At 41.3% G+C, this 17,869-nt stretch overlaps 1 protein-coding gene across 2 annotated transcripts in view; it reads right to left on the bottom strand.

Annotated features, from left to right (window-relative positions):
- Nucleotides 1–17,869, bottom strand: part of SLC4A8 (solute carrier family 4 member 8) — an 83,453-nt gene that overhangs the window by 33,923 nt on the left and 31,661 nt on the right. Inside the window, exons 6-15 of one of the 2 annotated variants that reach the window (XM_005570893.5) lie at nucleotides 17,600–17,788; nucleotides 16,495–16,586; nucleotides 15,026–15,183; nucleotides 13,843–13,930; nucleotides 12,675–12,821; nucleotides 11,438–11,538; nucleotides 5,369–5,543; nucleotides 4,639–4,772; nucleotides 3,441–3,686; nucleotides 507–612 (exon numbers count right to left, since the gene is read on the bottom strand). In XM_005570893.5, the coding sequence (XP_005570950.3) occupies nucleotides 507–612; nucleotides 3,441–3,686; nucleotides 4,639–4,772; nucleotides 5,369–5,543; nucleotides 11,438–11,538; nucleotides 12,675–12,821; nucleotides 13,843–13,930; nucleotides 15,026–15,183; nucleotides 16,495–16,586; nucleotides 17,600–17,788 (1,436 nt within the window). The remainder of the gene's footprint in view (nucleotides 1–506; nucleotides 613–3,440; nucleotides 3,687–4,638; nucleotides 4,773–5,368; nucleotides 5,544–11,437; nucleotides 11,539–12,674; nucleotides 12,822–13,842; nucleotides 13,931–15,025; nucleotides 15,184–16,494; nucleotides 16,587–17,599; nucleotides 17,789–17,869) is intronic. The other variant, XM_015430939.4, reaches the window with a different exon arrangement.

Genomic DNA, 17,869 nt, shown 5'->3' with positions numbered 1-17,869 from the left:
GGAGCAGAGGCTGCAAGCAGCATCCCCTTGACCTTTATGCAGTTGCGGGGTCCTCTCTTGCAGAGGCCACTTTCAAGTAGGGTGGCTATTTATGGTCCTAAGACATAGAACCAGAAGTGTTCTGAACAAATACTACTTCCAAGGCTCTGGAAGGACCCTGGCAACTTGTACTGTTCTTATCACAGAGGACCTCCAAACTTGAATACTCTTCAGCCCGACATGTCTGGATCTGCCCCCTGTCCTGCATGGTTTCATCCCCACCTACCCTTAGTTCAGGGTCACTAGGTAGGATATGGGGGGAGAAAAGAGAAGGGTAATCTTCTCCTCCTTTTATGTACAAGAAAACTTCTGAAAGGATAAAAGAAAATGAGTAAGAATTTTTTTTTAAAAAGCTTTATTTCGGTAAATGCCAGAGTTTGCCAAAGGGCCACTCCTCCCTTTCACTTAGAAGTCCCTCCTCAACCTGTGGTCATAATGCTAGGATATCTGACAGCTCCAAAACTTACACTGACAGTCAGGTTAGCCCAGTGGACTTCTGCTGTCACGATGTTGTGGTCCTTCCAGTACTGGAGGGTGTGATTGTTCGGATTCTCTGGGAGAGTACACCTGCAGCTGAGGGGAAAAATTAAAAAGATTCCTGAGGAAAACAGCCAAATACTCAGTTAAATGTTTTTAGAACAACTGGTTTAAAGGCTGTCAGGAGCTGCCTTGCTGCTTCTTTGCATACTTCAGACCTAAGTAGTTGAGGCCCCTCTATAGGCCCCATCACACTCTAATTTTTCAGTTGGTCATTACTAAAGTTGGACTCAAATCAGCCCATGGATCTTGGATTAAACTGTGCCGACAACCACATTTGGCATCTGATATGCCCAGAATGAGTCCTGATTTTTTTTTTTTGGCCTGATTTCTATCTCTTAGGCTTTTGCTAAGAAATTTAATCTGCATAGCAAGGAGGTCTCAATATCCTATTTACTTCTCAACAACTTCCTCCAAGCCTGAATATCTTATTCCCTATACCCTTCATCATGCTCTTGTTCTAGAAGTCAGAGTCTCCTGGAATCATGACGTAAGCACTTCCTGACACTGAGTTATCTTTGGTAATATCCCACTACCTTGGCCATTCCCTGGTCACTCATGGTGGAGCCAGACCTAGAAGCTCCATTAGCTTCCCCAGGCCTCCTACTCCAGCCAAACCAGACCAGACCAGACCACACCGGTGCCATCAGCCACCATGTTTGTTGCCTCCCAGTCCTAGCATGCTTCATGCACAACCTGGCTCCCAATATGGTCAACTGACACAGCCATCCCTACTAACTTCGTATGATCTGTGAATTTAATAAACATGCCTTCTAAGATATGGCATGACTGAATTAAAATTCAAAAAGCTCTCAACAGGTTAGAATAATAGGAAGAAATCGACAAAATGAAAAGTAACAGGGAAAGCTATAAAGCCCTATACTTAGGTTTAAAAAATCAATTCAAAATAAATAATGAAGTATTATTCTTCATTATTTATTATTCTTCTAGATAATTATTAATTCTTCTAGATAATTCATTATTCTTCTAGATAATGAAGTATTATTCAGTACTAAGAAGAAATGAACCATCAAGTCATGAAAAACAGAGGACCTTAAATGCATATTACAAAGTGAAAGAAGCCAATCTGAAAATGCCACGTACTGTATGATTCCAACTATGACATTTTGGAAAATTCAAAACTATAAGGATATAAAAAGGTCAGTGGTTGTTAGGAGTTGGGGGGAGGGGGAGAGCAACTGGCAGAGCACAGAAGATTTTTAAGGAAGTGAAAGTATTCTGTATGATATTATAATGGAGGATACATGTCATTATACATTTGTCAAAATTCACAGAATGCACAACACCAAGAGTCAACCCTAATGTAACCTATGGACTTTGGGTGGCAATGATATGTCTGTTTAGGTTCACTGATTGTAACAAACTTAGCACTCTGGTGTGGGATATTGATACTGGGGAAGACTGTGCCTGTGCTGGGGTAGGGGGTATATGCAAACTCTCTGTACCTGCTGTTCAACTTTGCTGTGAACCTAAAACTGCTTTAAAAAATAAACCATTTTTTAAAAATCAATTCCATACATATTAACATAAAATCATTTAAAGAGTTGAGGAGCTCTAGCTTCACATCAGCGCCATATGAATTAACAGTAGAATGCGACTTAAAAAAATACCATCTTGAGCTTTATTAACAAAGAATTTGTTTCTGGAACCAAAGTCTACTCAATCCAGGGCTGGTCAATTTGCCTGTCTTCTCAGATAAAAGCCTCATAAAGACAGATCCTTTGTCATGTTTGCCACTATGTTTCCAAGGCCTAAAACAGTGCTTGGTACATAATAAGTGCTCAATAAATATTTGTTAAACAAAGAAAATAATGATAAAAAGAGGTCAAAGAATGAACCTTACAGAAATGAGAACTCTAATGCCAATAGGAGCCAATTCACTAGGCTTTGAAGATGATACTCCGTAATCATTGTTACTTTCTAGTAAAATAAAGTTCTAGTAAATTTTTTATTAATTCTGATTTTTAAAAGGTTAATGAGTGAATAACTAGAATAGATGAAAGTGTATCTGCGGCTTGTTCGCAGATGCCTCCAGACAGTGTACTCTCTCTTCTGAGATAGTTTCAGACTGAAGTTGTGCATTTCACAACCAGATCCTCCACATCAGAACTGTACAGCCAGAACTTGATGTACAGAGCTAAGGGAAGAGGAACTTTAGTCATAATTTGGAGAATACTATTACAGAGAAGAAATGTTTATAGGACCAGAGTGTCCTAGATGGTTGAAAACACAGCCAGATACCGTGTTTCTTTTCCAAGTGATCCAAACCATATTGAACACATAAAGAAATCATAATTTCTTGAGTTGAAATCTAGGAAGTAAGTAGGCTTCTGGATCTTTATGATACAGTGTGAGACACTTCTGGATCTGAAAGGAATGATTAATACATCTTCACCTAATAATCCCTAAGAGTTGCCTGTACATACTTTCAGAGAAAGAGAGTCCTTCATTTCAACAAAGGAGAGAGTCCATTCTCTCACTTGATAACATAGTCCAGAGGTTCACAAGTCCTTGCAAAAAGAAGTTCCTCCCCATAACTAACTCAAATTCTCCCTGTTACATTTGCAGCCCATTTTTGTTTCAGTGCCTAGAACCAAAAGACATGGTCTGGAAAGCATTTCTTGAGTCCCCTATGTGTGACTTCTAGTCGATCTTCTCTGTCAACACTTTTGATTGTTCTCCTCTGACAGCCCTCCAATACTCCTTGTCCGTATCTGAGATCATTTCCCAAAGGGAAGGACACTTCTTGACCAGAAGCTGTAAGCACTGCCTAGCACTCTACATCAGCAATTAAACTCAGGCCCTTTGCTCAATTTTTAAAAATAAGCAGAAAGCACACTTACTAATAGAGGCTAAGGTGGTCCAGCTGGCTGTGCATGTGGATGGGGTAGGTCTCTGCCAGGTGAATCAGTTTTTCTATTGCTTCATAGATGAAAATAATGCAAATTAGGGAGGCAAATGCTTCTTCAGTGAAACGGGTAATGTAGCACACAAGGGAACTGGCATCAGTTGCCACAAGGACAATACACAGGAAAGCGGTCCACAGTCCAATACAAGCTCGCAGGGAGAGGTATGAAAGAGCATAGTCTCTGAAACAAGACCAAAGTTCATCAGAAAGCACGGATGGATGGCATTAAGAGACAAGGAGTCAGAAATGTGGTTAATTCATCTCATCTAAACCAGCACTGGAACCCAGTTTATCCCTAATTCTGACTGTATTTTAATTCTAAATAATGCTCTGGCACAGTTATAATACAGATTTGCCTCACAGGATATGGGCAAGGATATGAAAACTGAAAAAAGAAATTGTCTCATATACATTCCTGCCATTACTACCTAATGTAATTATGATCTTATTCTTGCAGTTAAAAAAAAAGGGGGGGCTGGCCCTAGTCCCATGAGCTGCTACTTGAAATATAAAAGGAAAAAAGAAAAGATTATATAGGAAAAGTTGGGAAACCACAGCACTCGTGTGCCCCACTACCGCTAGCAAAAAAAAAAAAAAAAAAAAAAAAGGCGGGGGGATATGAGGCCAAATTAAAAACTAACTCACAATGGAAATGGAGAAGTTTGAATTAGCTAGGGAAAGTCTTTTTAAACATAAAATGTCAAGACTTCAATAATGGCTGAGGAATATTAATCAAACTCATTAAGAATAGGAGATCTGAGGCCGGGCACGGTGGCTCACGCCTGTAATCCCAGCACTTTGGGAGGCCAAGGCGGGCAGATCACAAGGTCAGGAGATCGAGACCATCTTGGCTAACACAGTGAAATCCCGTCTCTACCTGCACTCCAGCCTGGGCAACCGAGCGAGACTCCATCTCAAAAAAAAAAAAAAAAAAAAAAGAACAGGAGATCTGCTATTTTAGGTATGGTGCTACCTGGGGGCAGGACAACAGACCAAATTATGGTCTCCTTTCAGGTTTCTTCCAATCCAGATGATATTGTCTGTCTGTACTGAGTTTTAATCCTGGCAACATTTAATCCTGGCAACATAATCACTAAATCTGGTTAGGGTTTTCAGAAAAACAAATGTCTTACTTGCAGAATTTGAACAAAATCTTTTCAAACACAAGCACTGGCCCAGTACTTCCCAGGATGGTGAGAGCCTGTCCCGCAAACAAGGAATAAGCAATCCCAGTCATGGAGGCTCCAAACAAGGATTCAATTGCACTCTGAGAGGAAAAAAAGCCATCACTGAGTCCATAGCCCATCAGTACAGAGTAATGTTGGCTTAGCTACATTCCTGACTTTGCTCTCCTGTGTGCCTTGATGGCCATTTGCTTGTATTTCATCTTAGCAAGAGTGATGTGCACACACCATCTAATACTCCTATAAACAGATACTACTTTAATAATTCAGGTGCCCAGGTCCATTGACACATGATTCCTTAACTAACTCCTATTCTTCAGTGACTCAATTCGGTATTTGAAAATATATAGAAAGCACAGTGATACCATTCACACTACAAGCTCACATATAGAGTCACTTTAAATCTTATTTTAAAATGGCATCAATATATCCAATTTCCATCACTGAGGCAATAGAAAATTCAACTAGGCAACCAGCTACTGAAGCCGATGCTCAAGCAGAAGAGTCTGTTCTAAAGAGAGGACTGTGTTGCTCTTTGGTATGATGTCAGAAGACCATGGTAATTCAGAGGAAAAATCTTCAGTCCTAGACCAGGTAATTTCCCCTACAGTGGACTTGGCCGCCGCCACAATATTTTAGGTCTTGTCTGGGACCATTAGAAGTGGTTAAAAGTCCTTACTATGCGTCCCTCAGTGGCTTCTCCAAGCAATCCCCCAAAGGTGATGACAGGTGACATGCAGGCACAGTACAGGAACAGAAAGGAGGCCAAACACTGTAAGCTGAGTGCATCCCGGTAGTCACTCCAGTACCAGGGGGCCTTCCGCTTGATGTCCAGCACCAAGCCCCCAAATAGCCTGTGGAAACACAATAGACAGGCCTCTAACATAGTCCCTCTTCCCTAAAAGCATGTAAACAGCACACATTTGAAAGCATTTCAAATGTGCTCTGTTTTGACGTAAGACTTTGGCTTCAGTTTGACTCCAGTACAGATATCTCTCTTTGGTCAGCACAGAGTCTCTTTGCAACCAAGGGTATGACTTATGGTATATTTAAATGAATACCCTAAACATACAAAGAATTAATTTAGATATGCATATTATCCATTCAATAAAAAGTTCAAAAAAATTAACATGAAAGCAAGTATTAGCTTCAGACTTTAAATTCTGAGCTGTTAGGAGGAAATGTGCAAAACCAACTTAAGATATTAAAATTGCTAGTTTTATTAAATGTTTTCTAGATAAAAAGCCCCTATCACATGCACTTTCTTACTCTGAACAACTACCCCCCTTACTTGTGACAAATGTGTATAATAATTCATTCATGCAATTGACAAGTAGCAGCAGATACTTGGTGCCAAGCACTGTGCCAGGTACTGGAGATGCAGCAATGAGCAAGACATGAACAGCCTTGCTCTTCAGGACCAAGTCTAGCGCAGGAGACAGGCAGTATTGTGAGGGTGCTATGGTCGCATAGAGCAGGGAGGGGCATTTCAGCCATGACTTCAGGGAGGGACTGGGAGTTAAGCAGATGAGGCAGAGGGACCAACATGGGTGACACTTAAAGGTGAGAGTGCTTGGTGGATCAAGGTGCTGAGAGATGTGAGTGGATAATACAGTGCGAAGGGTGAATGCCAATAGACAAGGCTGGAGAAGCTAAGCCAAAAAGGCCTTAAAAATGGTTTTATTTACTATTATTATTATTATTGTTTTTTGAGACAGAGTCTCGCTCTGTCGCCCAGGCTGGATTGCAGTGGTGCAATCTCAGCTCACTGCAAGCTCCACCTCCCAGGTTCACACCATTCTCCTGCCTCAGTCTCCTGAGTAGCTGGGACTATGGGCGCCCGCCACCATGCCCGGCTAATTTTTTTGTATTTTTAGTAGAGACGGGGTTTCACTGTGTTAGCCAGGATGGTCTCAACCTCCTGACCTTGTGATCCGCCCGCCTCAGCCTCCCAAAGTGCTGGGATTACAGGTGTGAGCCACAGCGCCTGCCAGAAATGGTTTTAAGGAATTAAAACTTTATCCTAATAGCATGTCAAGTTACTGAAGAACTATAAACAGAGGAGTGACATAATCAAACATACATTCTGGAAGGACCACTCTGTGGTAGTATGATGAATGGAACATAGATTAGGATGAGAAGTGGATGGATTCAAGAGCTAATCAGGAGGTAGAATCAACAGGACTTGGTGGCAGGACTTCAGCGCCCTTCTCCTCTTCTCAAAGATGAGACAGACCAAGACCAAGATATCCCATACTAAGGAGGAGATGTGTTCCCAATTCAATCACTTTTTCTAAGAGTGGAGTAACTGCACCAGGGAGAGGGCTGTCAGGTGAATAACAAAAACAGCCACTCAGCATTTTATAGCACAAATCACCTGGTTTCTTCTACCAATCAATGGCATAGAAAAAAAGGAAGAGGGACTATTACAAAATGGGAGCATAATAACCAAATGCAAACTTTGATTGACTCCTATGTCAAACAAATGAACTCTAAAAAAGATGTTGCTAACACAATCATAGAAAGGTTTAATAAGAATGGAGCACTAGACAATGTACAGAATGATTGCTAATTTTGTTAGGTTGATAATGGCATGATAATTTTTGTAATGTCCTAATCAAAGAGATGCATACTGAAGCATTTACAGGTAAAATGTTGGTGATTTGGTTTAAAATAATCTAGAAAACATAAAAATAAAATTAACTGGGAAGAAACAGATGAAACAAGATTGGCAAAATGTTGATAATAGTTGATGGGTACCTGGGGGATCATTAAACTATTCTCCCTTCTTTATGTTTGAAATTTTCTATAACAAAAAGCTATCTTTAAAAAAGCACACAAGCTACTCTCTTATGGAAGGAGACTTGGTGAGCTCTCTTTCCTTCTCTCACCTAGAAGACTAGAGGAGTATGAGGAGGCCTGGGATCTGTATGCCAGGGGAGAAGATCCAGCCAGCCCTTTCTCCTGGAACACTCTCTCTCATCTAGCTAGTACAATGGGTGTGCAGGTGGACACAGGACAGACACTTACCCACCTGCTCTTTTCCTCTGGTTCTGGTGGGTATAGTTGGGTTCACCTTTCCTCAACTTACAGCAGTAACATCATAATCTAGGTCTGGGCTTAAGGAAGAGAAGCAAAGCCAGTCTTGTGATCTGCCCTAGTTTTAGCCTATCTGGCCAACTTAGCTTAGGTAAAGGAGCTATACACATGATCTAGCCTAAATCATGAGGCCTCAGGGTTTGGGGCCAATGCTTCAGTTAGTAATAAAGTGTCACTTTGTCTTGCTTTCTCCTCTAGGTAAATAGCCCCTCAATACCTTGCAGGCAGCAGTAATTTAGCTGGGGTAAGATTCAAGTATTTCTGGGTTCTTAGCTAACATAGCATCTTATTATCATGTGATTATCACCTCTTCATTACCAGTCGTCTTCCTCTGGAGAGCATAATTCTGTGAGAAGAATCTCCCTGTATAATAGTGACCCCCTACACACACACATACACACACACACACACACACACACACACACTCTGAGGCTACCTGAGATGCTGCCATGAATACTCAGCCCCTAGACACAGGAGGAGAGGAGTGTCTGTGAGCAACAGACAAAAGATTTATGTGAAATGGATTTCTGAGAAGCCATGAAAAGGGAAGACATCTATCTGTCTAGCAGTGATTAAAAGGCAGGGAAAGATCTGAGCTCTTATGGATGGTATAACTATAAATTAATAAAATAATTTCTGAACACTTTATGAAGTCAGCCTCATACCTCATTCATGCATAAAATCAGACTATGGTTGCACATCTACAACAGATATTCATCAGGCATGGATGCTTCTTTCTGTACTTGGGATTTCCTTTCCCTTTCAATACTGTCCTTCACATTCAAGTTTTCTGGGGCAGGAGGCACACAGGGATATGAGTTTAATTTAAGCTTGATGCAAGAAAGGACTTACCCGTGTAGAGGGTCACTAGGCTCTGGAGCATAGACTTAAGGAACCCTTCCCTGGAGGGCTTTAGAAACAGGCCAGCTATCCATTTGTCTGGTATACTTTGGAAGAAACCTGTTTGAAGTGTGGGGGGATCATCCAGATAGCAGCTCCTGATTCTTTTTTCCATTAACCCTTCCCAAAAGTGGCATCTCCGATAAGGGACAGAAATCTACCCTGAAAAGACCCTTTCCAGAGCACCCTCCTTGCTGTGGAGCTTGTGGCCTAGGAACACTCTAGTCATACTTTCTTCTTTGTTACTTATGGCATCCCTGCCTTAGTCAATATCAGGGAGGTTTAAGATCTGTCTTAACCCTGGCTTGAAGGGTCAGATCATACAGAACTCACAGTACCATTTCAATTTTGTCTTCTTTCCCACCTTCTTAGAGTCTACTTCACCCTGCCTTCAAATACTTCTCCATCCAACAAGGATAATATTCCCCAAGATGTTATTCAAGTTTTGCTCCAAGATTGTGCAACATGGCATGCATAAAGCAGTTTTGCATCTCAAAGAAACACAACTAATAGTCCAAAAAATTATAAAACCCAGGCTAATGTGGTTTTAATATGCAGTCCAGGAAAGTACAGAAACGTACAGGATGTCCACATGCAAAAAAAGGCTCACATTTACCTCCCACATAATTTGAGACTGAGAAAGAGCCCAGAGCTGGCCTGGAAATATGATCTTTGCAGCCATTATGTCACCTTGCCTAAGGAGCTACAATGGGAGGAAGGTCATATGGCTTGAGGCCCTTTACTAAGGGCTCTAAGGAAAATGACAGAAGCTCAGAAAGAGGAAGCATCTCCCATATGAAGCAGAGCTAAGCTCTGAGCCCAGAGCTTCCTTTTAGCTTTGTCAGTTCCAGAAGTTCCTGACATGACATTATGGGAGAACTCCTTCAAACTCCATTTGAATTTGTGAGTTAAGATACTTGCGGTTTGTGAATAAGCATATGATCCTGGCAATATGGGATTTCCTTGGGGACATCAGATGCCATTTCCAAGATCTTATAACTGTTGAGATCCAATATAATGGTCTCCCAAACCCTCAGGTGGAATTGATTATAAGTGACCCCCTCTCACAAAGCCTGGGACGCTAATCCATTTGTTTTCTTTGGCACCAATAGCAACCTAAAATCTCACCTCTGCACAGATACTGGTTTGAGGAAAACCTTGTTGCCCTAAATTCTACTACTTTCAAACTCTTAAGTTCCTAAACTATGGATACCCTTTATATCCAAAAGATAAATTATAATTTTGAAATATCAAATCCATACTCAAAACCTTTTCCTGAAAAAATTACCACCTCCTCTAGGAGAGTCTCTATCCTGGAACCCCTTCTGAGGACACATGCTTCCCTTGAACTGCCTCTCAATACCAGGCCTCCCCACCCAATTGAGACCTCTCCCAACTTTAAAGAAAATGTTTTTTAAAAAGGGAAGGCTGCTCCCTCTTTTCAGTGGCCCTTCCATTGCAAGCACTCCTTCTTTCCACCAATGCTCCCTCCCAGAGCACAGCCATCTTCCCCTACCCTCCAACACATTTTTCCTACCAGAAAACATGCTCCTCGTCAGGACACTGCTAGTCAAGTGCCATTCTCTCCTGTTTCTCTGTCTCCTCTCCTGGTTTCTCCCTGGATTTCCAAGATTGGAAAAATAAAATGCTTTCCACAATTCCAAAACAACTCTGAGTTTCCACTGGGTGGAGTGCTGAGGATAGAAGAGTAAGGAAAGCAACCTCAAGCAAGGAGGCAGAAAAGAAGAAAGCAAGGGGTTAGAGGACATAAAAGCTGCTTTCCATAATCTGAGTCCTGCCCTGAGAATCTCTACCCAGCAGAACCTTCTTAGACACAGTACAGCTTAACAGAGACAGAGCTATAGTCTCAACCTTCTCTGGGGACACCTCTGGATATCACACTAACTCAAAATATCATTCTCGTTTACCACCTTCGGACCTAGGGAATAAAACCTCCTAGTCTGGGGACCTGCTTCCCTCACTTACCTCCTCCTTGGACATCTGTCCTTAAAATGTTGGCCTAGAAGAGTAGATTGCCTATTCTGAGGCACACACACCTAAAATAGTACCTGTCTTCCTAATCTAAGGGAGTTTCTTAACCTAAAATGATTACTCAACATTTATCATACCTAGTCCATTCCATGCTACAGAACAGACATCATTCTAGAAGTATTTATTCATTTCATTCATTTGGTAGATATTGAGACCCTACTCTGTTCAGGGCACTGTGGTGGGTCCTAGGAATATAATGGAGCCCCTGCTCTTTGGGAACAAACAGTCTAGCAGAAAAGACAATAGATCAACCAATAATAATAAAGTATGATAAAGGCTGTAATGTGGGGAAGGGAGGTCAGAGCTCAATACTGTGACATTACATAGCAGGAACATCTAACCTCATCCAGAAAGAGTCCTAGAAGGCTTTCCAAAGGAAGCGACACAAGAACTGAGACTAAGGATAGGTAGGAGTTAGCAAGGAGATGAGGAAAGGGAAGAGTGTTCAAATCAGAGCGAACAATGGTAGGAAGGACTGGAGGTGAGACAAAACATGGTAGGTGATTTGAGAAACTTGAATGAATACGATATTTGATATATTCATAATACTTCTAGTCAGTGGTTCCATTTGAAATGTCATTCTTCAGCCAATAAATTCCCACTACAGAGAAGTAGGCTGAAAGAAAGAGGATGCCTCATTGCTTTACATAACTTCTACCCAATAAGCAGCATTGCTGTAAAACGTCCCAGGACTTACCGCCCAGTGCGCTGAAGTTCTGGCCCACTGTGACCCCCATGTGGTTCCTGTTCTATGTGGCAAACATTTCCATTTGGAACTCCAGGCATTTTCCTTTTTTCCTTTTAACAGAAGACTACAAAATTAGTAAAGGTAACATCTATCTTTCCATCCTGCTATCAGCAAGGAGTGGCAATGGGATAACCCAAAAGCAACCAAAAATGCCCAAGTGTTTGTAGCTTTCAAATACACTTACTGACTTGATGCAGTTTATTGACTTTACTGAAACACACACACACACACACATACCCCATAATTTCTCTTCCTGTTCCATAGTACCTGACTCCTAACTCAGCCTTGCCTAGAAAGAGAAAAATGGGGGCTTTGGCATCAAATATGACCTAAGTTCCAGTTGCAAATCTGCCTCTGTGTAATCTTACTTTACCTTAAAATCTTGCCCTAGAAGATAGTTTTATTCCACATTTTGTAAAACCAGAGATAGCAATATCTTTTGAGGGATGTTCCCGGGAAGGCTGAATTTGCATATATAAAGCACCTGGCTGGTGTCTAGTATACAGTAGGAGTTCCTTTCCCATCTTTAATATGTCAGAAAGATATCAGACATTCTATTTGCTCTCTTTATACAACTTGATTTTTTCATTTGATGACTTGTATACAATGTAGTCACAAGAAATGTTCTGCCTTCTCTCTGCTATTTCACATTAATCCTTCAAAATTTGGCTTAAAATTCATCCTCAGGTAATCCTGACTAACCCCATCACACCTGAGCCAATTTATGTTACGCAAATTCTTTTTTTTTTTGAGGTGGAGTCTTGCTCTGTCACCTAAGCTGGAGTGCAGTGGCACCATCTCGGCTCACTACAACCTCCGCCTCCCAGGTTTGAGCGATTCTCCTGCCTCAGCCTCCCAAGTAGCTGGGATTATAGGCACCCACCACCACACCCAGCTAATTTTTGTAATTTTAGTAGAGATGGGGTTTCACCACGTTGGCCAGGCTGGTCTCAAACTCCTGACTTCAGGTGATCCACCTGCCTCAGCATTCCAAAGAGCTGGGATTACAGGTATGAGCCACGACACCCGGCCCAGATTTATTTTTATTACTGTTTTGATATTCTAGGTGCACCAAAACAGGGCTGCATCTTGATATATTTAGCATATACCCACATGGTCTTTGCTTTGTCCATGGTGGGCAGTCAGTAAGTGACAATAGCCACATTGGCTGATGTGCATACATTACCTGGGAAGGGACGTTTTTGGGTGGCTCAATTCTAATGGAGGGATCCCACTCTCCTGGAGGAAGCACCGTCACCTGGTCTAGGAACTCATCAATCCCCGCCAGGAGATCATCTCGCTCTTTTGCTTTATATGCTACGTCATGAAAAATCTACGGAGAAGAAAAAACCCTCAGGAAAGTTAAAAGTAACTTTACATGAAACAATCACCAATGGATATGGTGAAAAATGAATACAATCTCTTGATTTTTATCTCTGTCATGGGGATCTGAGATGCAGAAAACTTTAGCACTTAGAGAAGTACAAGGATAAAAGGATTTAAAAAACGAGTGTGGAAAGAGATGCATCAAAAAGAGCTAAATACATGTCTGCTAGTATAAGAAGAGATAAGACATGACTCTAAAGTTGTACAATTATGTTACCTCCACAAAGGATGGAAGGAAAGGCAAGATGTATGAAAAAAAAATTTTTTTAAATCAGTTTTCCCAGGTTGAGAGGGAAATTTTCTTGATTATGAAGGTTGGAAACACTGGATGGAATTACTAATGAAAGTCCTTCATGAATTAAGCCTACCAATCAAAGAAAGCTGATAAAAAACACGCCACACCTCCCTCTGCCGCCTAAGGCATATGCCTTGAAAGCCCTACTTTGCAGTTTACCAAGCAGTGCAGTCCTTATCAGAGTATGCGCGGTGGGTTCTATGTCAAAATGTCAAAATGTCTGGTGGTTTTGGTACAGACTAGTCAAGACATTCACACTACACTGCCTGAGGTCATACCCATGACCTTATACAAACCGGTCTCATTTAGTGGAACAGGAGTGAGGTTTCTATATGTAAATAGCTTGAATGTATTTAATTAACCATCTTCTCTTGAAAGTTAAGCCAACCTTAATATATTTCTCTCTGTATCCTACTTGGCAATAGTAGTTTCCCCAGAAAAAGATTTCTCTGCATTCTTGATTACTCAAAAAAGGAGAGATAACATAGGAAGAAAAATCCTTTAGAGCTTGGTCCTTCCACACTAGGCTCTCAGAGAAGTGCCCTGAACTACTTCCCAGCAGACATTGCAATGGAAAGTATTTTATCCCCAACAACTAGCATAGTGCCTGGCACAGAGTAAATATTCAATAAATATTTATGAGATGGAAGACTGAAGCAGAAGTTGCACATACCTCATCTGTCATGATGGTGGCCATGGATCTGCCAATCTCATGGTACTGCTGACCTTTCCCTACTGGACCCAATAAGATAAACAAAAATCTGGCAAAACACACAGAGGAGGAAATTATGTGAGTAAATATAAAGAAGGGCTATTAGTACTCTCTAAACAGCAGAAGATTTCTCTCTCCTATCATACAGAAATCATCACTGCACCTTAAAAAAAAAAAAACAAAACAAGGAGACAGTAATAAAGGAGCACTTTGAGTTGCTTTGACCTAATAATAGCTCTACTATGGGCATTGGAAGCTATTGTGTGGCATCATTCAATAATGTGGTTACATTTCTTAGGGTTTCCATAGACACAATTCCTAGCTGTAGAAAATATGCTTTTTCAAAACATGGCACTGTGGTGCAAATTCAAGGTTGTCTGAATTCTACTTATTGTTCTAATAAGAAAATGATGGGGAGAGGAGAGGGATAAGGAAGTTGAAATGATCAAGCCTTACATAGGAGTCTAAATGTGTTCTGGACATCTGAATACTCTCTGTAAGTAGCAGGGCTCCGAATCACCAGCATCACCACCTTCAGAGTGCATGAATAGCCTTTTGAACAAATGCTTGTATATCTGCAAACCATGCAAACCCTGCCAGAATTGTGTAAAGGGAAACAAATACCTTTATTCAGAGACGTTTCCCTGGAATATGGCTCTATAGAACTGAGAAGATAAGACTTGGCTTCCTATTTTAACAAGTTATTGGCCCTTGCTATGTCCTGTGAATGGTCTCAATTCTCTGTTTCCAAGACTGAAGATACTGTGCAGTCACAGCCTGAGAAATCTCAGAATTCCTTTTCATGGTGGTTAATCAAATATACCTCAATTTTCTGAGATTACTGACTTTTTTTAAAAAAAGGACAGAGTCTCACTCTGTCACCCACACTGGGGTGCCATGGTGCCATCCTAGGATTCTAGCTCATTGCAGGCTCAAACTCCTGGGCTCAAGTAATTCCCCGCCTCAGCCTCTCAAGTAGCTGGGATTAGAGGCACACACCAGCACATCTGGCTTTTCTGCTGAATTGTAAACACCATTCCTAAAATTAATTAATTCTAAACTTCAGTATTAACTGGTTTCTTCTACCAGCACTACATAAATTTGAATATTAGATAGAATGCATGAGTTTTATCTTTGCCTTTACCTTGTTGGGATTGGCACTTCTGTTAGGCCTGAGAGAAGAACAGCTGGAGACAGCCTCACAAAGGCAACAATGGGACGGTCCAAAATATCCACCTCACCAACCAGGACATTGGAGGCCTCAGCCCCAGTAGGAATTTTTTTCATGAAATGAAGGTCTACCTGAAAGTTCAAAAGAATCCTCTGACAACTTGGGAACCACCACCTTAAATATCATTTTTTAAATTTTTATTTACTTTTTTTTTGAGACAGAGTCTTACTCTGTCACCCACGCTGCAGTGCAGTGCTCACAGCTCTCTGCCTCCCAGGTTCAAGCAATTCTTGTATTTCAGGCTCCCCAGTAGCTGGAATTACAGGCATGCACCACCATGTAAAGCTAATTTTTCTGTATTTTTAGTAGAGATGGGGTCTTGCCATGTTGGCCAGTCTAGTCTCAAACTCCTGGCCTCATGTGATCCACTCGCATCAGCCTCCAAAAGTGCTGAGATCACAGGCGTTAGCCACGGCACCCGGCCCCATCACCTTAAATATCAATCACCCTCCTCATACCTTACACTCATATGTCATTTTATGGTTAGCAAATGTTTTCTTACACTATTTTATTTGATCCTTACAAAAACCCCAGAAGGAAGATATGACAGACTGCATTCATCCCACTTAAAGGAAAAAAAAAAATGAAGTATCTGAAACCCAGAGAGGTGAAGTTGCCTTGCCCAGGACCACAGAGCTTTTAAGGTATAGATTTGGATTTTAAAACCAGGTATTCTTATTTCAATCCCAGTCCCCTAAGCTTCCTCCAAGAAAAATGTTTCTGAAGCTCTGGGTCACATTCTTTCCCTTTTTAAACACTCAAATGTTTTGTCAGGGGTTTCAGGTTTTCTAAATAAAATGGACAGCCTTATGAGCAGAGAAAGTGATAAGACACTATCTGTGTTTTAGAAACACAGTGTCAAAGACAGACCAGAGCAAGGAGAGGCTAGAGACAAGGAGACCAAGGCTTGGACCAGAAGCTGCAGTGAGGCACTGCTACTACAGAAGGCCTCAGATACCAAAGTCACAGTCCTCAAGGAGAGCTTCAACCAAGAATTAGTTTTAGGAGACATCTGTCTCTAAATAGATATCCAAAATACTGTTTTGGCAAAACCCTTGGGGGTGAGAAGGAACTGCTGGAGAGCAGGCACCAAAAAAATAATTGAAAAATCAAGAGATCTGTGTTAGGGAAGATTCTAAGTAGCTAGTCTCAGTTTTCAGTAGGTTGAATCTGGAGGAAGAAACTGTTGAGTCAGCTTCACCCAGGCTGAAGTAGAAGGGAAAAGACATGCACAGATGGGCCTCCTTTTATGCAGAAAAAGCTCTAGTCTTAGGGAAAGAGTCTTGAAACACTAAACCTTACCCAGATTCCAGCAATTAAACTCTGGATTTCACTAAAAAGAACCTTAGGCCTAGAAGCCAATTTCCCACGACTCTGCTCACCTTGCTTAAATCCACAGGACTATGTTCACAATTCACTCCATTTTTTACTTCAAGATTTGTAGTTGGAACAGACTGAGGAGACACGGTTTGACCTATATGGAGAAAATCAAACAAAATCCTGAGTCCCTGCCCTTTTCCCCTTCTGATACATCCCACCCAGTATCAGGTGGTTCTGCCTTCTCCTGCAAAGCCCACATAGAAAAGAGGTTAAGATGACTATGAAGTCAAGACCCACACATATCTTTCTCCTTATCTACTAGTTAGTGGTAAGAGAAGGACAGAGCTCTTGCTACTTCTGCACCTTCTTTCTGAACACATTTATGACCCTCTTTTATTTCTCTATTAAGGCAGTGATCCTTCACCAGACATGCATATGAGAGACCCCTATGGAAAACTTTTCAAAAATATAGATTCCCAGGCATATCCCCTGCACATGGTGATTCAATATGAGTAGAGACCAGGAAATAAATGTAGATGAGACCCTGCCTGGCCACAGGAAAAGGAACCAATCAGCAGCTGAAATTCTGAGTGCTTATAATCCACCATGCATCTGGCTAAGGCTTTACATGGATTAACTCATTGAAGTTCACAATAAATTTGTGGAGTAGGTCCTATTATTACTCTTACTCTATAGGTAAGAAAGTGAGACTTAAAGAGGCTTAGTAGAGTGCCCAAAGTCATATATTTTGTGAGTGGTAAAGCCACAATCACAAGCCTACAAGTCTGACTCAAGAACCTACTCTACTGTATTTTGCCTCCCTAATCTAAGACATTTGTTTGCTTCTAAAAAGCTCCAGTTTACCTTCTCTGGTCTCAAATTATCCCCAATGTGGCTATCTCTCAAAAGCTACATCAGTTCTGAGGCCACCCTGGGGCATAAGTCCCTCATCTTGGGTCCGTTAAAACCTATCTGAGGAATGCCATGAGACAGAGATGGGCACCAGTCCCAGTCACCAATCTTACCAGTCTTGAAAAAGTACTAAGTGCCTAAGTGGACATGGAAACATATTAGACAAATACAGCCCCTACCCCTAGTAAGTCAGTATCTCCAACTAGTTCCCAATGTCTTATTAATAAAGAGAGAAAAATCACCTAATAATCTTACCATGTTTATCCATCGAATGAGGATCAGACTGCTTCTTGCCAACCTCAGCGAAGGAGCGAACAATGGGAATGAGGTTGTTTCTCTTCTTTTCATTCTGATGATGATGCTTTTTGAGAAGGGCTTCCCGCACTTTAACCCTCATGCTGTCATTCAGGTCACTGGACAGTTCTTGCTGATCCAGGATCAGGTCTGGAAAGTAGGCACTCACATGAACACTCAGACTGAGGGTTAATGAACCCAAAGAGGCCAACATCAGGTGGAGCGGGGTAA

This window comes from Macaca fascicularis, chromosome 11 (genome assembly GCF_037993035.2).
Source record: "Macaca fascicularis isolate 582-1 chromosome 11, T2T-MFA8v1.1".
NCBI lineage: Eukaryota > Metazoa > Chordata > Mammalia > Primates > Cercopithecidae > Macaca > Macaca fascicularis.
This window is presented reverse-complemented; position numbering and strand designations above follow the sequence as displayed.